At 36.5% G+C, this 25,977-nt stretch overlaps 1 protein-coding gene and 1 long non-coding RNA gene across 2 annotated transcripts; one reads left to right on the top strand and one right to left on the bottom strand.

The window, feature by feature from the left end:
• Positions 1–81: 81 nt before the first annotated feature.
• Positions 82–3,979, top strand: LOC148732994 (uncharacterized). The gene is made up of 3 exons (XR_015999941.1): positions 82–1,643; positions 1,974–2,257; positions 2,465–3,979. It is a non-coding gene; the product is annotated as an uncharacterized LOC148732994 (long non-coding RNA).
• Positions 3,980–10,242: 6,263 nt separating this feature from the next.
• Positions 10,243–25,948, bottom strand: LOC111332564 (protein GPR107). The gene is made up of 20 exons (XM_088756736.1): positions 25,827–25,948; positions 25,627–25,734; positions 25,427–25,477; positions 23,638–23,738; positions 22,637–23,051; positions 21,940–22,050; positions 21,035–21,082; positions 20,589–20,674; positions 20,139–20,214; positions 18,809–18,882; positions 17,500–17,617; positions 16,607–16,676; positions 15,535–15,595; positions 15,062–15,105; positions 14,901–14,950; positions 14,234–14,281; positions 13,945–13,980; positions 13,524–13,567; positions 12,675–12,758; positions 10,243–12,573 (listed from the first exon to the last, which is right to left on the bottom strand). Exons 1-20 carry the CDS (start codon positions 25,920–25,922, stop codon positions 12,492–12,494), a joined length of 1,803 nt encoding a protein of 600 aa, XP_088612862.1. The 5' UTR covers positions 25,923–25,948; the 3' UTR covers positions 10,243–12,491.
• Positions 25,949–25,977: the final 29 nt, after the last annotated feature.

Here is a 25,977-nt window from a genome sequence, read left to right on the forward strand (position 1 = left end):
AGGGACTGGTATGGAACTCCCAGCTTGCAGATTTTTTTTTTTTTTACCAAGAAAAAAAGCCGTTATTTGTCTTGAAGCTCACCACCCGTAATAAAAGGTGAAGAGGGGGAAGAGAATTCAGGTGCTGGGCTAGCATGGTTTGATGCTACTCTGGTTTTAAGGATTTAATGAATGTAACCGGGAAAATTACAATTCATCGACCCAACGTTTCGACACCCAGTCTAGTGCCTTCATCAGGGGTGATCTAATCGTTGCAAAAAGAGGTCCTTTTATATTCTCAATGGTTACCAGCCCTTTTTTCTGACGAGGTGTAAATAGGCGTCAGGTAGAAAGCCGCCATAATCACGATTTAAAGGAGCGTGGGCGGAGTTAATATGCCAGGTGTCCAAACAAAAACGCTGGTGGTAACGTCGATTAGTGGTTATAATTTTAGAATTATCCCATTCAATTGCGTAGTTAGTTAGGCATGCGTACTCCTTCAAAGGTGAATTTTCTTTTTTGCAAAAGAAGACTGTTTTTTATGCTCTTTCAAACGTGTTTCAAACTGACGTTTAGTCTGTCCGATATACTCGTGATCACCGTTCATTGCAAAGAATAGAGTAAACAGCATCGGTTCGTTGTTCTTTCGTGACAGGATCCTTAGGTTTGGCAAAAATATGCTCCAAAGTCTGAAAAGGTTTTTCAGCAACTTTAACGATGTGGCTATCCAAAATTCTTTTGTCTCTAAATTTAAAAAGAGTTTGCGCTCGTAATACCTTGTGGAAAAAATACACTGAGGGGCAAATGTCACAAATGCATGAGATATTTTCGGATTTAGACTCAAAGAAGCTTTCAAAATGCCTTCAAAGCTACTGTTATTTTCTTACAACACTTCCTCCTATCTGAGATTTACCTAGGAGGTAGATTAGCTCACGTTGGATTCGTGTAATCGTATAATTCATCAAATGATCACTTACTGAGGCAGGAGTCATTACGTGTTATTATAACAAATGTCACCTTCAAACTGTTCGATATCATGATTATGTGCCGATCAAGTCATCACGTCACATCAAGTTATCACGCAAAAGTTTTTATTACGAAGATATTATCAGTCCACTGTGCCGGTAATACGTTTTCTATTCCTATTATTAGCACCAGTCCACTCTGCTGAAATAGATATGCGAATGGTTTTTCGACAGCGTTGGAGTTTCGATCTTTCGTTTCACATCGAGAATTTACATATATCAGAAAGTGCCATATTAATAGGACTTTGCAGCGAAGACTTAATGTAAACACTCTCCGATCGATTGGATATGCACGCGAAATATATTATTGAAAAACCAGGACACCTTATTACATTGAGACAAAGTGGTCTTCATCTTTAGGAGTCATTTGTGTTATGCTCATTTTATTACCTGTACCAATTGCATGATCATTATTTCACTATTATGTATTTCTTTAAAGCCATCGTGTTGGCTTTCTTAATAGTGCTGTTGGTGTACTTACAACCGACAACAAAGCCAATTGCAATGAGTCCTGGCACAAAGCAGTCAGTGTAACATCAACTACAACTGTAACAGCTTCTATGCCGGTCCCAAGTGCTAGAAAATGGAGCACATGTAAAGAAGAGTTGCCGGAATGAGAAAATGAATAAACACATTCAGGTAATCCTCACTGGGAACTTTAGTCAATTAGCCTGAATGGTATAGCGGAGCAACTGACAGCGGAGTTTCCGTAGCTAAGTAAATATGGTAAGCATACTAGAGCTGTTTTAATTCGCCTTGAATTCGAGGAAGATTCAAGCTTTCCAGTTTTTGGATTCACTGAATTAAATGAGGATTTGAAAAATTTAAACTGTTTAATGCGCGTCCTGTAGGTGAAAAATACAAAAAAGGGTAATTTACTTGTTCTAATAATTTATTTTTATATGGAACGGAGGTTCTAGGTGTCTTTAACTCTCTTTGAAACTCCATCAATTTCATGCAAATTTACAGTTGACAAGAATTATGCTGAGCTTTTAAAAGTCTGGGGACAACAACAGCGGCGTGGACATGATCAGTCCAATTAATGGTTTGGGAGAGTTTAACGTCTACTACGATAAAACAAGAGCCGGTGGATAATGAACGGTTTTTCTCAAGAGATTTGATGGTTCTGTGCCTTGACTACAAACGCAGCTTTGGCAATCTAATCGCAGAGTTTTGGCTCTGACCGGACAAGATTCACCCCGTTACGATTAACGCAACAAACACGCCTCGTGTTGACTTAAAAGATGTACACGGTAAAGCAGCATTTGCTGAATTTAATTAATTTTCTATGGCGAGCGAGAAAACTAAATATCAGCTGAATTTTGGCAATTATTCGGATGAGTTGAAATGACTAGCTTTCTTGTTGATTAACTTTTAGAATTCCTAATAATGCTACACTTGTGACTTCAGTAGAAGTAAAGAAAGATTTATCACAGTCGTATTTAAATTTTCTCTCGCAGGCACTGACGGCGATTCTCCCCATCATCATTGTGTTTCACCGTTTTCCACCACAAATCGGTGGCAAGGTCGATCGTGCAGGGATGACTTGGAACAAATGGAAGCCGGAACAACGAAGTGAATCCGTCAAACGGTCAGAAATGAAGATCCGTCTCGGAAGAACTTTCTGAGATTCCAGCAGTGTCATGTTGCATCAACTCCTTCTTCAGTTAGAACTGGATTGAAAATGAGTGGCTGTTTTGAGCGATGTACCTTGTGCCTTCTTATGCCTCACTGATCAGGGCAAATAAGGAAGAGTTAGCGAGTGACGAATTGATTTGTAAAAGAAAAATGGGAGTCTAAGTTCAAGTGTGGGATGGATTTAAGGCAACCATTGTCAAAACTCGCAGGTTTCTGGGTCACTACAGAAGAAGTAGAAAGAAAAATTAAAAATTCAAGCTTCTATGGGGATTTTCCACATGCTAGCAGGGAGAATCTATGAAATAAGCTACAAACTCGCATTTTAGGAACGAGGGAAGTGTTAGTGGGTTCCTTGTTCCCCTTAAGGAACTCAGATCATAAATGGAGTGCTTTAAGCTGTTTTTTCCCCGTAATTTCACACTATCTGTGAAAATCAATCATCACTTGCTATCTCATCCACAGGTGAAAAATATGATTTATCTTATTTGCACCATTTGTGATTAGAAGAATTAAAGTATATAGAAGTCACTTCCTTGCCTTGGAAGGGTCAACGAAAATCACTCCATTACTTTGATGAAGAAGTTCTAGTAACCAATCAGCCAGACAATTTCTGGAATCTTATGTGTTGTGATAGTGTATAAGAATAAAATTAAAAAGGAAAAAAATAGACAGCCACGAAATTAATAAAAACCGATTACGGATTTGATGTTATGAGAAGAAACCAGAGGTAACACGGGCAAATATTTTTTGTCTCTTTGTTTCCAAATGGCATGTTTCGGATGAACATCGTACTCTTCGGCATCATCTTCTAAATTCTGGAGAGCTTCAATAACTTCTCTTTCGCGTCTATGAGGATTTCCTCTCCCGCGTCACATTGACGAGATAAAGTTTCATTTTCTGATCAAATATGTCAGAAAGAGATGTTCAAAATACATTTGAAATGTAATGAAAGTTAAATATCGGACAGAACAGCTGACATGACGACAATCTACTCAGTGTTGTGATAAGAAAGAAAGAGATAAAACACAAATGATAAGAATTAGTAAAATGAAGAAATATTAGTTCGTAAATGGGGCTCATTTAATGTGACCTTAATTTTTTGGCTCGAACTGACTTGGTTTTGTGAAAGCGCAACGGCTGCAAAAGTGTAAGAAACACACCCTCGTAAAAACTTTCATTCTAAACTTTATTGCTGTGTACAGAACTCGTGTGTCCCAATTACATTTGATAAAATCAAAGCGTTGTTGCAAATTTGCTATACTTTTCATTTTAATTTCTCAACTCTTTTAATTTCTTTGATTTTTCCAAGTCGCTTGTTTGGGATGTAGATCATATTTCTCAGGTATGTCTTCAGTTTCAGTTTCATCGTCCGTTAAACCTTTCTCTGTCACCTTCTGTTGTTCCTTGCGGCTGGCTTGTCCCATCGGAAGTTTCTTCTATCTTTCCGCGACGACTGCGGCGGCGACGGCTTCTCGAAGCATCACCGTATGAAAGTGGTTTATGAATTATAAAACTCTTCGAAAAGGCGGTCGGTCGCCATTTGAAATGCATGCCGGTCGATTCAAAGGTTAAAGAAACGTTTTGTGATGTTACCATATAAAAACTGCTAGCAAAGACTTTCCTGTTTCATATTTATTTATAAATAAAAAGCATGTTTTGTGGACTTGACCAAAAACTACACGACGCATTCACCTGAAGTTTGTTGTTTCAATTAGCAGATTGGGTTTTCCGAACCTATTCATTTCGTCGATCCTTGTCACAAGCTACTTGAAAACATTTTGGTTTCAGATCAAGTCAGTTTTGTACTGAGGAAATTACCTGTAATCGATAAAAAGAGATGCAATAACTACCATCACAAGAATGGCGACCCAAAATATGTTCATCTTTAGTGACGACCTTGTCTTAGTTAACAACAAATTTAAAAAAATGCAGTGAAGGGGTCTTCCTTAAACTCAGCTGAATTTGATCGTTCGGAAGATATATTTATATCATGCGAGTCCTTTTTAGTTCCAAGAATTGATTTCATTCATTATAATAATAATAATAATAATAATAATAATAATAATAATAATAATAATAATAAAGCATTTATATAGCGCTAAGCTCGACTATTTCTCCGGAGCGCTTTACAAAATTATAGACTACTTAACATAGCAATTAAATTATAAAAACTCGCAAATTAAAAAGCGTCTTTGAACAAGTATGTTTTAAAGTGCACCTAAGCCCAAAACTTCTTTTTCGCTTGACGAAATAAGCTTATTTTTTGGAGTGTTTCTGTGCAAATTTTTTTAAATTTGCTCAAATCTTTAATTTTCTGTGCCCAGTCAAAATATGGAAAATCGGCCGCCATCTTGCCCCACGACTGAGTTTAAAGAGGAATGGCTCTAGCGGGTAATGTGACGTCAAATCGAGAACACGAAAGTCTGCATTTCACACATTTTCACTTGTTTGGGAAGGTTGTCGTCGATATTGTCCGAAATATGCCGACTAAGTGTGTTGTATGAGGAATGTATGAAGCGCGATACCCTCTTGCAAATTTCGCACGTTGCTACATCCTTCTACAACACACTTAGTCGGCATATTTTCGGACAATATCGACTACAACCTTCCCAAACAAGTGAAAATGTGTGAAATTCAGACTTTCGTGTCCTCGATTTGACGTCACATTACCCGCTAGAGCCATTTCTCTTTAGACTCGGTCGTGGGGCAAGATGGCGGCCGATTTTCCGTATAGTTTGACTGGGCACAGAAAATTGAAGATTTGAGCAAATAAGAAAAATTTTGCACAGAAATACTCCAAAAAATACGCTTATTTCGTTAAGCGAAAAAAAATTTTTGGGTTTAGGTGCGCTTTAAGGTTCTTCTTGAAAATTGCAACAGATTCAGATGTTTTCAGGGAATATGGTAAATCGTTCTAATTAAAGCTTGGGACCGGCAATGGAGAAGGCACGGTCACAATAGTTCTTTCGAAATGTTCTTGGAACCATCAGGAGCATTTGTGATGAGGAACGCAGTACATGAGAGCCATAATTCCTTTGATGCAACAGTTCAGCAATATAAGTTGGAGCTAAGCCATGTAGACCTTTATAGACAAGTAGAAGTATTTTGAAAAGAATGCGATACTTAACAGGTAGCCAATGAAGTTTCTTTAACGCAGGTGTAATATGTTCCCATTTCTTTGTCAAAGTAATAACTCGCGCAGCAGCGTTCTGTATAGACTGTAGCTTGTTAACCATATAGTCAGGTAGTCCATAGAGAAGGGAATTGCAATATCCAATTTAGATGTAATGTGAGCATGAATCACAATTTCAGCAGTTTCCGGACTGAGATATTTTCGTATCTTACTTATTTTCCTTAGGTGATAGTTCGAAGCTTGACAAACCTTTTTAACTTGCTCACCCATTGTTAGATATGTTGATCGAAAAACACTCCTAAATTTCTTGTAGATTGAGCTGGGCTAATCTTTTCATCACCAACTTCAAAAAAATTGAGTACAGGAGATTGACGAAACCTGGAACTGATGAGTAACAATTCGGTTTTATCTTGGTTGAGCTTCAAGCCGTTCAATATCATCCCTGAATCAATGTGTTTTACACACAATTCCACTTTAGATTTAACTGAATCACTGAATCGGTGACATTCATTCTCTATGGTTACTGACTCCTACTTGCTGTGCGATGGCCTGGATTTTTGTGGACAGAAAAAACGTACATTGTGCTAAACTTATGAAATTTTTTAACAGGTGTCTTGCAGGTGAGACTCCTTTTTTGCTAGAAAAAAGGTGTGGTAGCAGTAAATGTCAAATGACGAATACTTCCGCCGTCATTTCTTAATCCATTTCTCGATCACCAATAACCTCACGCATTCGTAGAACACCAGGGGGAATGTCTTAACGGAGTGGTGGCTTTTATAGCTGACGGTTAAAATTTGGTCATTTTACTTCTAACGTTAAGCCCAAAATGACACAGAGATTAAAAACAACCTTTCAAATAACAAAAAAGGTCGTGGTACTGAACCTAGATTTCCTCTCTATTTTGTGTAGTAATGTCTTCCGCGTTTGTAGCGCTAGCATCCATTCAGTTATTAGTATTCTTGGTCCTCAATCTTTTTTTAAATGTGTTGTCTTGGTGGCATTTCGTAATAGTATGTAAACTGTTGGGTAACAACACGCCCCTGTAACTTGCAACAGAACTACAGGTAAAGAAGTATGGCTGTCTTTTCTGAAAAAAAAAAAAAAGGGAAAGATTTGTTGATGATGCAGATCGATCGAAAGCTATTTCTGTTGAGGAAGTAGTGCTCCGCCTTACAACGTGATAAACATGTTTTCACTGAGGTTGGAAAGAAAAAGAGCAAAATAAACAGGAAATTTTGTTTTCAAGTAATTGGAGATGGCTTGGTGGGAAACGCAGCTTAAAACTTTACAAGTGTTACTCAACAAGATCTTTTTGTTGGTTTAAAATAAGTTTTTTTATATGCCCCAGGAAAAATCAACCTTAAAAGCAGCAACAAATATTTGCTTGACTCATTCCTCAAGTTTCTCATACCTGGTTCCATATGTCCGAAGAAAAAAAAACTAGATTTACCAAAGCCAGAAAAAAGCAATATATATCTACACGATGCTAAGCTTGAGATACTTCCAACCTAGTTCTAAAAATATCTAACGCGTATCCTATCACATCAGGGAAATAAGGTATGTTTTCTTTTTGTATTCTCAGCAGAGCATTTCCACCGTGACGACTTTTGTCACATTTTCAGATTGCGATCGAAACTGAATATTATCAGTGAAGCATCTGCGGCACAATGTGCCATATTTCTTACCACCGCTTCTAGGGGATTGGAAAAAAATATAATCAGTGAGCCCGCTGATAAAATGGATCTCACCTCATCCGTTTGCAAACAATCCACAAAATAAATACCGGCATAATCGTAAGATTTATCGCATGAAATAGCTATCAGTGCGCATGCAGAGTTGACGAAATTTCTTTAACTAAAGTTTAAGTAAGCATTAAATTTCGTGCTTCTTTTTTTAATTTTTCTCCTAGGTTCTCAGTTTTTTCCACTATTTTTTATTGAATTTCTCTCCCTTGTTTTGAACGTTGTTAATAAATCAATGCAAGGAGAGATGTAAATTATAGAAAGAAACTTTCAGAAAGAAGTTGACACTAAGAATTATCCGTTTTGAGTTATTCACGTAGTCCGTATTCAGCTGTAACTTTAAAGAATCAAGTCACAGTTGAGATGATATTGTAACTCTTCAACACCTGTAGGTACTTTATAAGTTTTGCCTAAAAGAAAACGATAAGGTAATCAAAAACCGATTTTCATTTTTCAAAAGAACTTCACCCGCACCAAAAGGTTAAAAAAAAGCGAGATATATCTACACGATGTTAGACTTGGAATGCTTTCAACCTAGTTTTAAAAATATCTAATATACCATATTAGAGAAATAAGGTACGTTTTCCTTTTGTATTTTCTGCAGAACAATTCCACCACTGTGATGGTTGTCGAATAAATCTCACCAATAGAGCACCTGTTTCAAATTTCACAAGTCCAGCACAATGTGCGTTGTTTCTTTCCATTCAGTGCCACCAGGTGATTGAAAAGCAAGCAATGATCTGTGAGCTTGCTGGTAAAGTGGATATCACCGTAATAGTTCATGGTTTGCAAACAAACAAACAAACAAACAAAAAATCGGCCAAAAAGCTTGTAAATCAATCGCATGAAATAAACGTCAGTGGGTTGCTAAAGTAAGCACCAAATTTCGTGCTGTGGTTTTCATTTTTCGTTACGTTCTGAGTGGTTTTTTTTGTTACTTTTAATGAGCTTCCGTCTCTTTAATTTTAACAAGGAGAAATGCAAATTACTGAAGGAACGATCGCAAAAAAAGTGACACTTAGAATTAGTCGTGTTCAGTAATTCACGTATTTGTGAATGAACATGTTCAGCTGTAACTGAAAGAATCAAGTCACAGTTAGGACGATATTGTGACCCTTGGACACCTGTCGGAATTTTACAAGTTCTGCCTAAGAGAACGATAAGCCAGCCAAAAACTAATTTTAATTTTTCAAAAGAAGTTCACCTCCGCTTATCTTTAGCAACAACACACATTTGCTGGCTTGTTTGTTCCTCTTTTGTCCCTTGAAAATTTAACAAGTTCAGCACAATGTGCCCGCAGTTTCTTACAACGACAATAGGGCGTCTGAGAAGAAGCAGTAATCAATGAGCATACGGCAGAATGGATGCCACCAAATCATTAACTGTCTGGACATTACAGTGGACCCGCACAGTATAAATACCTCATCCGAATTATTAGAGCCGTTTGAAGGAACTAAAAAGTAGAATTTAAACACTCGAAAAAATTTAAGATGAACAAGTCTAGGGTCACAGTTCTTGTGATGGTGGCTATTGCTGCGGCAGCTCTTTTCATCGATGACAGGTATTTGTGAGACTTGAAGAGTTCTTCCAAAAGAATCTAAAACCGTAAAATTCGAAAAAGGTCTAGGTTTTCAACGCATTGAGAAGATCGCAGGAGGTGAAAATGCTCTGAGCTGTGATTCTTGTAATCAGTGTTCACTGTACAAATCTTTTCATCGATGACAGGCTAGTTCCCCTACAAAATTCCTTAATTTCTGACATCACCGAGAAACCAAAGAACTGAGAAACCGAGAATTTCAAAGTAGACCGTTTTCAAGCAAAGAAACAATTACATAATTATAAATAGCAGCGTTGAAAGCAGGAAAAGGCCACTGTAATTAATGAGAATTGAGACAATCTTCCTTCAGTTTGCTCGGTTCCAAGTTTAGATCAATTAAAACCACAAGATAGTGTTTAACCTATTCCTCGTTTGGATAACATGGTAAGCGATTCAACGGAGAAGCGTTTTCGCGAGATAGTGACTCCTCGCCGGTACCATCTTGGTACCTCGTTCTAAACTTTTGAGCAAATTTTAAAGAGTCGAAAGGGATGTGGAAATGCGTTGGTTTTTTCTTTCTTTTGCTGTGGGATTGATCTAGAAAACTCTTGCCATCCTCTCAGCAAACAGAATCAAAACTAAAACTCACCCGAGGCACTTTCCCACGCTTAAAGAAGTGTTCGTGTTTTCACTTTGCGCTCTTATTGCCTCAACGGTTGATGTAATTACTTTGGTTTAAGTTTCACTCATACGAAATGCATTCTGAAATGTTTCACTATTGTGAATCTCTCACGAGGTTTTTTCCTTTTTTTTTTTTACCCTCAGAGCGATGCTTGGAGACGCCATCGTTTAGCCAGCCGTTCTGACTAGCACGAAAACTCACTTTCGTCACTTAGCCACAAGTAAAATTTGAACTGAGACGTTGCGTGGTTTGGTGAAGTTTTCATCAGTATGGACATGGTAAATAACTTGTTAATCTACACACGGACCTTTACCACATTTCTCTTCATTTAGGGCCTTTGGCTTTACAGATACTCCGGTTACTCTACGTTACATTAGAATTAAAGACGAAACTGTATAAAGAGCATTACCAGTTTAACGCGTACTTACCTAGCCAGTAGGTGAAACCACCCGATAGCTACATCAAATTTATCCAATAAAAGAAAAGGAAGCATGAACAAAAAGAAACGCAAGTATACTAATATATATTTTTTCTAATCACTTCACAAATACAAGGCGAATAGGTAAACCACATCGCTGAGTTAAAAGCAAATTAGGTTTCGAAAATGTGAAAGTTTTCGAGGATGAAAATATTTTTTTTCTTTTACAGAGCAAGAAAAAAACAATGATTCCACTTATAGCAAACTGTTCTTCTAGAAAGTTTTTAATCTTGTACAGCCTGACTCTACTTTTCAAATTTAGAAAATAAAAGTGTCAAATGAAAAGCAAAGCAAAGGTCAACTTTCATTTAAATAATCTTTTACTTTGCATCACTGGACGTCTTTCCCTAAGTACAATAATCATCGTTGTGTCTCCAAGAATAATTTTTAGTCACTCTTTAAATATATACAAGTAACATATATCTTTACATGACAAATACAAACTATCCTTTTGTCATTTCAATAATGTATGGTTAACCCTTTACTCCCATGAGTAGTGACCAAGACAGAATTTCTCCTTACAATATCAATACAACATCAAGCAGACAAGTGATGAGGATGTAACATCATAAGAATTAGGTGGCAGTCAGTAAGAAGAATTGCTACTGACATCATGGGAGTGAAAGCATTAAGAACTACATAAACTAACTTTTCACCGTTTTCCCTTAAGAGTAAGAAGAATCTTATTTCTCCATACATCCCCTGAATCACATATTAAGATCAGGAAAATAGAGAAGATGACCACCAACGAAGGGATCTCTTTATTGTTAAGCAAATTCTCCGTCAGCACTTTGGGAAAGTATGGGGAACAGTATTGCGAGTGTGCATACTGATTTTAGGGTGTAAAAGGTTACGACTTCTTTTAAAAGGGTCGAACTGAAGCACGCTACTTAAAAACATATTAAACAAAAAGGAATATGAGTAAGGTAAATTTTTTACTAAACTAGTCCATAAAGGAAAAGTTACTAGTATTGGTACCTAATTTTTTATAGTCAATGAGTATCAGTAAAGTTTCATTGTTTAAAAGAAAAATTATTGTCGAACGTTGGAACAGGAGAAAGCTCTCACACTTGAAAAACTTCTGTGACAATGAAATGCCCAAACGAACTTTTTGAGCAGAAAAAGAAGCGCACAGTAATTGTAAAACCAGAGGATAATTCGAGCGGTTGACTATGCAAAGTCAACTGCCACTCAACGCACTGACAACCATCTCTATCAAATTATATTGAGTCCAGGTATAGGTTAATGAGTTTGCTTTGGTAACATTTTCAGACAGTCTAGCGCTACCCATTTATAATCACAGACAAAAAAAAACACATACACCGTGTGAGTGTTAAACCTTGCCTAAAGACACCATAGGCAGATTAATCCCTGGCATGAATCAAATGCAGATCTCTCAATGTGGAAAACAGCTCGTTAACCAAGAGATCACAATGTTTACCGCGAAAAAAAAAAAAACACACACACACACACACACAAGCATAAAAACAAACATACGACACAAAATCAAAACAAAATAGAGACAAAACCAAGCCTAACTTCAATGATAGATTACACCTTAAACATGATACTCATAGTACAAATGAGTTATATATTTGACGAGCACGCTATTTTGTACATTTATAAACACTTTAGATTCTTCTAGACCTTTCACAAATCCTCTTCAATCAAGTATTACTACAGTAATCTACCGCAAAATATGACTTTGTTGTTGGCAAGGCACAGACAAAATTTATCATCTATTTTTATCTACCATGTGGTCCAAATAACAACAAATGATATTTGAGAGAATTGTTAACCATGTATGCATGCGCTAGTAGGTGTGTGTGCGTGCGTGTGTGTGTGTGTGTGCGTGCGTGTGTGTGCGTGTGTGTGTGTGCGTGTGTGTGTGTGTGTGTGTGTGTGTGTGTGTGAGTGTGATTGAGCACATTCTCATAAGTCTCGCATTAGCGGAATTACGGGCACAAATATAGAATTTTCAAGTTATATCCTCTAACACCTAGCCGTAGGTAGCTCACTGGCTATTTGACTCGTTTCTAGGAAGATTGAAATACAAGAGTCACCCCTTAGGGCATGCATTTTTCCGTAGGGGGGAAAGCAAGTGTCTTCGTAATTTCTAGTTGGGTTGTTTTATAACTATCAATTATTTCTTTGTCATGAAGGGAGTCACAAACACACAAGCACCCTGCCCAACCCCCCTCCCTCCCACCTGGGCTATACCCTTTGGAAAATCCATCCACCTAGAACAAAGCAAGTGATGATTGATTGTAGCAAATTTTAAGCGGTTTCAAATATTCTTTTGCCGTTTGACGACGGCTGCAGTCTTGTCACGCCATCGGCGATTCCTGCATTTGTAACACTGAAAAATCGAGAAGAAAAATTGTAAGCAATAAAGAGGTACAGCGTCTGCCCTTAAACCTCGAGCACACGTAGAAATAAAAATCCTCATACAGAACTTACACTTCTTCCATCTCCACTTCGCCATCACTTTCGTCTTGTGGTACATGAAGGTAAGGATTGTCCGGAGCAGGTCGGAACTTGAAGCTATTTTAATACATAGAAACACAACAAAATTTAATAAGTGTTAGACATATTTGGAAAAGCCAAAAGAAAATAAGGACATATAATCATTCCCTACAAAGCATCAACACCCTGATACCTTTACCCCCCCTCCCCCTCCCTAAGAACACAATCGATTTTCTGGCAGTCTTATTCGAAAAAGGGAACTGCAGCCATGTAGTTGAATGGGACACTCTGGCAAAATGAAGGTTACCTTACCTTACCTTATGGCAGATGCCGATGTGAGAGGCCGAGGGGGAGGGGGGGGAGGAGGCGGAGAAGGAGAGAGAGGGGAAGGGGGGAGAGGAGGGAGGGCATAAGCCTTATGGGGGGGGGAGGAGGCGGAGAAGGAGAGAGAGGGGAAGGGGGGAGAGGAGGGAGGGCATAAGCCTTATGGCCCCAGGAACAACCCCAACAGCCCTTTCGAGACAGTTATAGTTTAAGACAATGAAAATTTGCAGCAATGACGGCGACAATGATGGTGCGCATTCTCCAGTAGCACTGGAGGATTGGTTTCAAGGAGACACAAGGCAATCAGAGGACAGGAGGCTTTTTTGAGCTAGACAAAAACCATTTACCCACAAAGATCTCCGAAGATGTTTTATATCATACAACCCCCGTGTAGTTGTTGGTCACTATGACGACAATTCATCCTTAATCAATGGACAATACAGAAGATTTTTTGCAATCCAATTAAAGAAGCGAATACAAAAACATACAAGGTAAACAGTTAAACATTTTCTTTCTTACCCAGTCAAAACAAAGAAGACAAACGATGCTGCATTGTTGAAGAACTGAAATAAAACATGTAATTGTTAAAAAGCAAAGGTACATGTAGGGTAGCAAACGGGTGGAAATCCTTGGCTTTAAATGTACCAACTGTATTTCGCTACATTTGCAGACACTTCACCGGCATCTATTGATATTTCTGGGTTGGGAGATCTGCATGTAATGCGAGAGTGAAGAGTCGTTCCCAAGAACACTACACAATGACCCAATCAGGACTCAAAAACGCACTTTAGACATACACAATCTTTGGACACTGTATCCTTTGAATATTGAATCCTTTTGCGAGCATGCATTCTTACAGGCTTCATGAGCACGAAATGTAACAAGGGAGAATCAAGATCAACAGTCTTTGATTAACTGAGGAACCTGAACCAAAACTTACATCATCCAGCCACATATATTGAAATGGCACTGTGATCTGAAACAACAACAACAACAAAAAAACAGTGTAACTACGCTAAGCTCTTGATTGAATGCAACTGAGTGCAAGTGAACCAGCCTCCTCTTCATCGTATGTGCCCTTAACAACCCCTTCCCTTAAGGCTCCTGAGGAGTGGAATCAAGAATGACTTTAATTCTTTAATAACACATTCTGTCTTCAAGGTTGGTGAGGATTAATAAGTTCCACAATGGAATTTGCAACTTTTCTCAGTGTTGATGGTCCCACTCACCTTTATCAAATACACAATTATTCTTGTGAAATAGATGTAGCATACAATCTAAAAAAAAGAAATGTTTTTCACATAAGAAAATTCAAAATATGGAGTGCTTTTAAAAGTGTTTGCGCTGTTCATTGTGATGAAGCACTAACATAAAACTGTTGTCTGTCTCCAAGTGTAGACACTTCTAATTTTAACTGCAACGTGTAGACTAAGTATTGTTTGTGTTCCAATTAATTGTCAGCTCGTAAAACTGTGATGAATTGGATTTCAACATCATTCACACCAGTCCGCACAGCCAAGCACCTCAGAGTGTGATGGTCTTGATGTGCAAAACCTTTACTTGGCTGAACACTCTGAATACATGAGCCAGATACAGTGAAGAAATAACTTTACTAAGATCATGTAGCCTAAACATGGATCAGTTAAGTTTCATTCAACATTTTTGTCTGTTCTAGAGTAAAAAACTCTTTGCAGGCTCAATTAAGTAATGCCTGACCAGTCTGCCTCACTCATCGAAAGAATCAGTACCAATCACTGATAACTATGTCATGATACAAACTATACTATTCCTATATTTTAAGAGCATTATTTAGCAAAAAAGCAAGCAAATAAACTTTGTTAAAATTAACTACAAATACGAACCAGATAAAAACCCTTTACCCTTTACTCAACTTACCATTACGTAGAAATGTCTAAAAAGCTTCAATTTCGCCAGGTTAAGGGCAGCTGTCAAAAGGGAGTGAAAAAGTCTCAATTAGATATTTTGAAAAACAACTTTTTACAGCAACTGTTGTTGGTAAACAAGCTTTAATATCAGTCACATAACGTTTCTTATACCTTTGCCATCTGTTTGGGATCCTTCTTGTAAATGTCTTATTGACCTGAAAAGCAGAAACAGAGTGGTTAAACTTCAAGCAAAAACACATCAGTGACCAGTTTGGTTCCTAGTAACTTTGTAATCATTCTCCAAAACACTTTCTGCCATTAACAACAGGTACAGCATGAAAAATGCTAACAGTCATTGTTAATTCCATTAGTTCCATTCAGTTCAACATTCTCAGCTAAAATTCTAAAGCATCCAACTTTGGTATAAGGTAGAATGTGAAACAAAACTGTGGTTATAGCTGAATGACAAGGTGCTGAGCTAATACTTTTTAAGTGATTTGTTTCTTAATGAGAAGCATTACAGCAATGTGATAATACCTTGATGAAAAAAGATCATTTCTCAACAGATACTCTTCTACTCAAAATAACAAAAATTCCTCACTTTATAAATACAAGGCTTGGCACTTAAGTTTCAACTAACTTACCATACAACAGGAAACAAAATTGCACCACAGCAGAGCAAGTCTACCAGGATGAACAGTTCTTTGTAATCATGGTCAAGGCACAAACTCAACTGAAACAGAGCTCCTACTCGAACTCCAAATCACATCAATGTATCACTTTTATTTTTGCTCTCTAACAGTTTCTTTTTCACTGGACCTTTCACATGACCTTATGGTCTGCAGTCAGTCAGGTCAAAAACTGAGGAAGGAAGGAGGAAAATGAAAAAATCGAGAAAGTTGTCTTTGACTCCTAACACTTCAAAAAGAAGATAATGGAACTTTGGAGGTGAAATGTTCAGAAATGATGGAGGAAAAAAACTTCTCAAGCCACATTTAGTCATATATTGCTGCACTTTTCCCACCAAATGCAGTGTTTACTCTTATTGCCTGTTAGCAAAAGTTCAACCAAGATTTACTTTTGATACCAAAATTATTGCTAGTTATTTAATAATCATTATTAAAAACTGGATCATTGGATAATGCAATTCAAGAATTTTTATTGGCTCAGCCATTATGGTATATGAGCCAATATACCATAATGTAATTTCTGTACATTGTTAAATCCGGTTTCTTCTCGCAAAATAAAGTCGAGAAGATTTGTATAATATCTTGGGGGCGTTTTTTTAATAAAACAATCATTTCACTCTCGCTTGTTGGATATGAGATGATTATAGCCAACTTGGCACTATGCCCCTTGTTGGCTATCTATCATCTCATATCCAACGCACGCTCGTGGAATAATTGTTAATTACTCCATGAGGCATGTTGGATATGAGATGGTATATAGCCAACGAGGCATTTGACAGCCAAGTTGGCTATGACCAATCTTGTAGCCAACAAGTGTGAATGGGATAATTATTTTAATCAAATTTCAATACATCCTAAACCTTTGGATATTCAAAGTTTCAGAAAAACAAAATTTTCAGCTACAAAACATTTGGTGCAATACATTTCCATATAAGGTGACTAGGAGTATGAGCTGGTAACTGGAGTTGAGTGAACCAGTCAGAACACTAGAATGCAATATTCCTAGTTAAATGAATAATGAAGGATATCCAAGTTGTATACTGTGTGTTTGCTTCCTCAGTTGACTCCATCACAATTTGAGCTGTGTTGGCTAAAATCTAAAATTGACAACAAAGGCAATATTCAATAGGCAACTTAATGCTTGCAACTTGTAAAACAAATACCAAAAAAATAATGCCAGTTCTAAAAAGACAAAAAAAAGATGCCATGCTTAGTAGCAGACACCCGTGGATCTTTGCATTTAATGACAAGGAGTGCTGTGACTCCTTTGCAGGAATTTCAATAAAAGCCAGTCACCAGGCCCCGCTTGTTCGAAGGGTGGATAACGCTATCCGCTGGATAAATCTCTATCCGGTGGATAGCGCTGTATGTTTTTCTATCACTTATCCACTGGATAGCGATTTATCTGTTGGATAGGGTTATCCGCTTTTCAAACAACTGGGGCCAGAAGTATACTGTCACTTAACAAATTGTCTCTGAATGCCTTCTGTTAAGAATTGATTCAAAAGATGTGTATGTAGCACTTGGTAACAAGTTATAAGAGAATTTGAGACCTCTGTTTAAAATAAATTGAATAGAAATTTAAGAAACAATAATTAAACACATTATTCCAACGATAGTTTGTACAAAATGTTAATCGCTGGAAACATGTACAGTGACAACCTAATATTAAGGAACTTTAGATGTGGTACATGTACTTTACTCGGTATGCTTCTGATATGCTACATGCAGGATATCAACCAATCATTTTGAGAGCCCTTTTCACCATCTTAACTAACTCCTACAGACGAAAGGTCTGTACCTGAACTCTACACCACTGGGAAACTTTTAGCGCTTTAGTTCCCCATCGATTGGTTTAAATCAGTAAGAAACTTCTTAAAAATATATCACTAGCTAATGAGGATTGTGCTGTCTCCTTACCTGTAGTGGTATGACAATCAAGAATATCTTTTTGTCTCTATCTGACAGCACATGTTTGATGAAAAAGTAGCCAGTACCAATAAGGACAATGGTTGTGAACAGTAATGCTCCCTTCAACCTAAAATAGAAAAAGAACAAGTAGTGCTTACTGGAATGTGATATTAATTTACCATGGCATAGACCTACATGTACAAAAAAATTAATTTTACAACATAAACTAAATATTACACACAACTGATGTCACAAAGATTGCTTTTTTTTTTTTTTTTCTGTTCAAGATAACTCAGTTTTGCTATGCAATTTCCCAGTACCTTAAGTTACAAAATTAAAGGCTAAAAAAAAAAACCATACTTCAATAAGGATTTTGACTTGTATCATCTTTATTTAATGTATTGTGTGGAGGAGTTGCAAGCTGGGGCAAGTAAATCACCTAGGAGTTACATTTAAATTGGTAGATTTTGAACACCAAATTCTAAAAAAAAGTTATTGGGAATTCAAAATAGTTTTTAACCCCTGCCCATATATGTTTTTTGCATTTCTTCAACTGACCAACATTACTCGTTGTTGGTAGCTGTGTAGTATTTTACCTTTAGTCCTATTACATTATAAACTATTCTTTAAAACAATAAACTGTCAACAGTAGAAAAACAATTTAAGGCTGATCCCATACATACTAATGAGGCAGATATGTCAAGCTTATGTACACACATGCAAAATTTTAACACATAAAATTTTTTTACACACTTGCATGTAATTTTGGGCACATTTTTGGTGCATTTTTTGGCTAATATCTGAACTGCACAGGTTACTATGGGCCAATTTAAAAAACTCAGTGGTCTTGTTAGTATCACCCCAGTTGCAGCAAGCCCTATGATTAGCAAATCTCATAGGAATATCATGTTCAATTAAAAGTTCCAACAAGGCTGTGCCCTTAGATAAATAGCCAGGTGCCTGAAGATTCTGATCTTAACATCTGAAGTGTCCAGCTCTTAATACCTTCCCTCCCAAGATCTTATTTATAGCTCTCCAAACCGTCTGCCATACAATCATCACGTTAGTTCAGAGAATTTGGTATTGGATCAACTTATAATTCCCTAGAATTTGCATTTTTCTACATTCTCATCACTTGTCTGCTTGATTTTGTATTGACATTGTTGGGAGAAGTTCTGTCATGGTCATTCCTGTGAGTTAAAGGGTTAAAGACTTTAGTACGAGCAATATTACACAGTCATGTCACCAAAGAAAAAAGAATGGTCTGTGGCACCCTGCCTCTCCTAGAGCACAGCCCTGACTAACTTTTAAAACTTACAGATGTGTGATGTAGTAAAGCACTTCCCAGGATTCTTCTGGTTTACCATCTCTACTAATAAAGTGATAATTCACCTGTTCAGAAAAAAGAGTGAAAGTTTTATAACTAAAAGAACTCTGAAAGAATAACCTGATCCAAACAATTCCAGTGTAGATACTAAAATACATTTTGCATGCTTCTCTTTTGTACAACATGTATGACAGGACAAAATTTAATTTGAGATGTCAACCAAAAGAAAACTTCTCTAAAAATGGAAAAGGGAAATTGACAACACTTAGATTTAATTAGTAAAATACACAGAAAGTCTAAAGTAGCACCTAAGTAAGCTACATGTACATACAGTATACACCTTTTTTGGCAATATTCCAAAGTTTCATCTAAGTAAGTGTTATTTCAGTCAAGAAAATGCAATTTCAATGCAAACGTAACTGTCATTTTCATGGTTGGGGATACATTACACCCAAATAATAGAAGAAACTGTAAACAGAAAATATTTCAAACTATCATTTTGCCCGAGATTATATTTTTTGTTTCATTTCCATAACAAGTTTAACACCTGATTGGACCAGGTTCTTTGCTACCATACAGATAACTTTCTTTGCTACAAACTTTTGATTCTGATCCCTGTTTTGGAGAAGCATTCCATCAGATTACAGTCTTTGTCACACCGCAAAATACATTTTGTATTGTTCATCTATGAGTTTTCATAACATCAAAAAGTAGTCATGGCACAGCTAATTCAAAAGTGCTCTTTTACATGAAAGGAAGGTTTTGACTAAATTTCTTGGAAAAAATTTAAAAGCAGTCATGTTCACTCTATACAGTTGAACCTCGATTATCCAGACTATTCGATTATCCGGACTTTTTTCTTTGGTTCCAATTTTTTCATGAATATTAATTAGTTGTGATCTTGAAAACTCAAAGCGATCAATTCAAGCTGCAAGTCTTTGAAGCAAACAAACATGCTTGAACAATTTAGACCTTTGTAAATACCTGAACTGAAAGTTTTGTAAATACATACAGGCTGTGTAGATTTCACAATTAAAATAATGCTTTCTTTGCTGTATACCTTTTGTTTACATTTCTATCTCATTGATATTCATATTTTCAATTATCCGGACTCTCGATTATCCAGACAATTGACCGAGGTCCCAACGAGTCTGGATAATCGAGGTTCGACTGTAATCCCTCTATGATCTACCAGTAGGTAATATTTTCAAAGCTGAAATTTTGTTTTAATGATTTTGTCCCTTCAATATACCAATCATAGGAGTGTTGGCAATTTATGACAGAATTTGTATAATAATTATAGATAGCATCGGATACTTACTGCTTGAAACATCAGATCAAGAGATTTTAAAAGGATCAGGGTAAACATCATGTAATGTACTTTGTATGTAAAATCCCTATTACAGGGGGAGAACAAAGTCAATTAAAGTAAGCTAACAGTCACCACTGGCATTCACATAAAGTTACTGACAATATGTGCAAATGTATATACAATTATCAAATTTTCTTGTCAGCATGGTGGTTTTCTCAGAAAAATGAATATAACTGACAGTGTACTCTATTCTCTTTACTTTTAAGATAAACATAAGTTAGTCAATGGAAGAACTGAATTTGCTATGGACCTTTATCATGATATTTTATCAGTAAAAACACATTAATTCAAAGGTCAAAAATCTTTATTTTGCATATAACAAATGCCCCATTAACCAGTCAATACATTGGTTCATTTACTACAATTATTACAAGAGGCAGCTCCAAAGATTATTTTTACCTGTTGTCCCTAAGAACATGAAGCCAGTAAATTGCTGTTCCAAGGAATAGGATAGAGAGGATACCGAACATATATGGCAAAGGTTCCTGTGTTTATAGATTAATGGCAGAAAGTAAGGGCAGTGAACTGAAATGATCATAGAACAAGATCATAAATGTACATAATGCAGTGCTGCTGTTGACATCAAACACAAGAAAAGAAGAAAGCAATGTAATCTTTAGGCTCGATTACCAGCCCCTGTTCGGGAACTGGAGCCCGCACTCTAACAGAAAAGACTAGACTTGAGAGAGCAGTGGAAATTGAGCCTATGTAATCTTGAGCAAAGAAAAAAACATATCCCTATCAATCACGATGTTCATGTATTTGTTGTAGTTTAAAAATAATTTTTTTTAGGAAAAGGGAACTCAAATAACTACATACACATGGCATTGTAACAATGGCCTCACCTCTCCCGCAGACAGAAAGTTTTCACCATTTTTCTCCACAATGTCAATCTATTGGTAGGATGGATTGAAATTGAAAATAAATATTTTTCATTAAATCTAAACAAAGGAGAACAAAATTCAAAAGAAAATTTTATTTTACAGAACAAAAATTAATCATTTTAGTGCTACATGAATCTCAACTTCAGCTTATGTTAATTAAAGTAGTAACTCAAAAGTCAGAAAAGAATTACATAAAATAATTTTGGAGTGTATTGATAGATGCAAAAACATGCTGTAAAGGTAACTTTAAGTAGTATGAAAAATACATGCTAAACTTAACACAAGGTTCTGCAATCAGTGTGCATATTCTTCCCATTGCCCTCTGTACATATACACGTTTACACAACGATTACATAATGAATATTTATACAGGGTAGCCCAGTTCAGCTAATAGCTGGTTTAAATGGGGCCCTGTCACACCCACCCATCTCACCCCAGGGGAGGACATCCTCCACACAGTAATCTCGAGTGTGGGAAATTAACGTCTCCTACCCCTAGCGGTGCAGGAGACAGGGCCTACGGTTTATTCGTCCTTATCCGAGAAGACTAGAATATCTATCCATTTCTTGATATTATAGAAAGGTAGCAAATTCTCCTCAGTTATTTTAAGACCATGAGTATTGGTCGGGCCGGGGCTTGAACCCTCGACCTCCCGCACAACACAATCCGTCACTCTAACACATGTATATTTATTTCATAAGGTGTTGACAAGGAGAACTTCTAAATCAATCAAGAGCTTCTTTAATTGGTGACCTGGGTGATGTGATTTAGGAGTGACATTGTAGGGCAAAATTAGAAGCTAGTCACTCTTAGGGGTTAAACAGTTCAATCTAAGAATGCATCAATGTGAAAATCATGTACATCACCTCAATATTCACATGAGCTGTTTTTTTTTCTTTTCCTTTTCCTTTAGGACAGATATGAAAATACAAGTTATACAATCCCTCCTCAGCCTTTGTCTGAATCTTGACTGTGAACTATAAAAATTACAGAGCAACATTCAGTAACCTTAGGGTTAGAAGTCATCAATACCTAAAGCTCCCTACTGTGCTTGTAAAATATCCTTATAGCTGATTACGATGTAAATTAACTGCTAACTTGCTGGACAAAAAAGCCAAGCTCCAAAATGCCCCACTGAAAGCACACCAAACTTTTTTTTGTTGGTCAAAAGAAGATTTTAACATTTAATGAAATAGGAGATGCGATGATTGGAGTGATAGGTTTTTAGGAGAGAATGTACTAGGTTGGTGATGCGCTGAATGTTGATGATAAACAATAACGCAAAGATTCAACGACTGAGATCAACAACTGAGATCAACAACTGAGATCAACGACTGAGATCAATGACTGAGATCAATGACTGAGATCAATGACTGAGAGTAGAGTGTACCCCACAAGTTTGGCACATGATATTATAAGTACAGCAATTTCTTTTCCAGCCACTGATTGTCACAACTGGACTCTAAGGTAACTTACACTTCCAAAGTAGTAACCAATTATCAAAGTGGTAGATAGCACCTACACAAGACAAGGAAAAGAAGAGATTGAACTATTTAAACTTACATTTCCAGAATAAGGCATGGAGTCATTAACTGTCTTTTGCACCAAAGGCCATGTTTTTTCTTTTCTTTGAGGAAGTGTTTCTTCATTTGTACCATCATTTGCTCTTCTCCTCCTATCATGTGTCACTATAATCTTGTTTCCATTAGAGGAAGGTGGTGTTGTCCCATTGTTTCCATTGGAGGAAAGATGCGTGGTACCTGATGTGTTCTTTGGAGGAGTTTTAGAGGTTGCTTTTGGTGCAATTGTTGGTGTTTGTGCTGTGGTCTGGTCAGAGGATGGGAATAAAGTAGAAATGTTCCCTCCTTCCTCATTAGAGGAAGCAGTTGTATCCACCACAATGGCTGGTTGTGGTTCTGGTTGAAATTTTTCAATGGTCAGGTTCTCAAAGTCATGTCCAAACTTTGTGATAACGATCCTGACCATCAACAGTAAGAACAAAATAATTAATTGAGAGTTAGTTGGGGAAAAACCGTCTGCAACTATACAACTACAAGCTTCATATGAGTACTTATAGGAAAAAATTGAGCAAAAGAACAAAAGAGTTGGTTTAGAGTTGGCCTCTATTACATTACTTTTGCCCTCAATAAACAAATATTAACATTGTCAAGCATGAACGGTGGTTGCTTGGTTATGCAGACACATATAGACTTGTCCATGCATGTTCACTGTACACAATGAGTTAAATACTGATCTGCCCCTGAATTAAGGAACTGTTTTACGATTAATCACAGCAGTCACTACATGTACTTGCAGCAAAATAACTCAACATCAGCAAGTGGCGCCTAAAAGGAAAAATTGTCTCACTCTTAAAAAGGACATTGTACGTGATTCAAATAGCAGGCTTTTCCAAAAATTTCCAAAAATAGTGATAAGTAAAATAAAAACCATAAATAATAATAGCTATCTTGTGCATATTCCACACAATGATCAAATAACAAAACAATATTTTAACTGGAGACAATTAAATACACAGTGTCAAAAAAAATTTAAATATAACTTACTCTTTCTTTTCGAGATTAAATTTGAGAATTGCCAATGATATCTGGTTAAAATTATTAATCTGCTCTGGATCATTGAGAACACAATTGTCAGAATGTTGCTCCTGAAAAACAATTCATGAAACAAATTACATTACACCTACAAATTGATAGAAAAATAAATAAATGAATAGAAATGTATCTGTAGGTACTGTATATATTTATAATGTATATGAATAAGAAAATCAAATATCCATTTTGATTGAGTCTTATTTAATATGAACTTTTGAAGGATAAAGACATAGATAATGTCACCAGTGATGAATTTTTACTTCTCCCTTATATAAACAAATAGATTCCATGTTGCTATGGGCTTGTTTAGTAATAGATCACAAAAGACATCAAAATGTGGTAAGAGGAGAGTTGGAAAGGAGGGAATGTCTATAAAAACCTGACACAACTCATGTTCTGTGATGTCATTCTTTTGCTAGAATATATATAATGACTTTTTATTGGTTGACCATTTTGTCCAACACTTTTGTGAATTCTGATTGGCTACATTTGGTGTTTTTAGACAACCATGGCCCTGTCTACAAATGTGAGCAGAGTGGATGTTGAAATCTAGTTTCATGAGCACAATTCTAATTGAACACCCTTCTCTTCCTACTCTATACCAGAATCACGCTCAAAATCTTTTCCTTTTTCTTTTAAGCAAAGTATATATTTAAAAATGAACTCTGAACTGCAAATTTACCCAAAATAATCGAAAATGAATTAAATTCAATGTTGTTGTTTACCTCAATAACTAGCACATGCCACTTTGCAGAAAATACTATCAAGTTGCACAATTTTTACATCAGACATTGTTTCTTAACCAGTGAGACATGTTCACTGAATGTAAAATTAATCTCAATAACGCTACAGTGCAGCTCAGAGATAAGGGGAAATCATAGACTAGTTTTATATGCTCATTTGACTCGCCTACATTTGTAAACAGACTATTTTAAAAATGCATCTATACAATGTTGGTATTCAGTGACTGTTTATTCGTAGCAGCTTCACCCATGTTTTGTAAAACTGTACTTGAGTTTAGGAAAAGACAAATTTATTTGCCTCAAAATTTCTGCTTTAAACATGTATATTCAAATATACATTCATAACATGATAAAAATAATTGCTGATTGGTTTCTATTGAAAAACTATGCCAATGATAAAAATTCATGGGAAAGATTTCTGTATACCTTCATACCAATCAAAAATAAAGTCGAAGTCCCAAAGGAAATCTGTTGTTTAGCCTCTGTTTTCTTTAATCCAAGAATCGTATACATAATGAAGTATGGGGTTATACGGAAATCTTGCCAAATGCATGTAGCGTTACTACTGACAATGTATTTTTATAGTTTACTCAGCCATTTATCAAGTTAACTAGAATGTTCTGCAAGATGTTGACTCCGAATTGGAGAATTCTACAAATGTATCGCTACTGAGAAATGCGGAAATTTGCTTTCTTCTCTTCAAACAAAGTATTGGGGGTCAAGATTCAAGAGAATTCAAGATAATAAGATTTAAGAGAATTCAAGAGTTAAGGTTCAAGAGAAAGGAGTCGTCAAGGGCAGTACAGCCTGTGTAATCAGATGGGAAACTTCCTCAATGCACTCACGGGGCCAAACATCACAAATCGGTTCGAAAGTGACACTGGCACAGTAACAAGACCCTTTTCTGTCAATGCTCCCTCTGAACGGGTCTCACCTTTGTAAGTCATATTAGTTTTTGCTTGACTCCTATCAGTAAAATCTACACAAGTTGATCTTACCATGTACGGCGAAATCCCATCACTTCCAGTCTTTTCCATGGAAAAACCAAACTAAAAAATAATCGACAACCGAAAGTAAACCACTAGCCGGAGCATTCAGCAAAATTCGCTACCAGCTTTTAAGTAATAGCGATAAAAGCTAAATTCAGCTAAATCATTAAAATGTACACGCTCACTGCTCGATATCAAAGGATACTTACATTTGCGGAATTTTTGTTTTTAAACCACATATTGGTAAAGTTTACTCTAAGGACTCCACTCTGAAGAAATCCGAACTTACTCAACTCGATTGTCTGTCTTGTTTCATCCTGTGAATTGCACGTAGAAAAACAAGCGATAAATAAAAGGTTAAGGGAACAAAAACACTAAAAAACGACCCACATTTATTGAAATACTATACCTCTAGCTTTATTCGATGATTTCGACCCAGAGTGAAGGGAATAAATAGGATAAGTAAGCAAAAAACAAACATTTTCTCATTAGGAGCAGTCGCCATTTTGTTGAGCCATCGATGATGAATATGACGTCACTACTTCTTTCCAGTCCTTCGA

The sequence above is a fragment of the Stylophora pistillata genome, chromosome 4 (assembly GCF_964205215.1).
Source record: "Stylophora pistillata chromosome 4, jaStyPist1.2, whole genome shotgun sequence".
NCBI classification, from domain to species: domain Eukaryota; kingdom Metazoa; phylum Cnidaria; class Anthozoa; order Scleractinia; family Pocilloporidae; genus Stylophora; species Stylophora pistillata.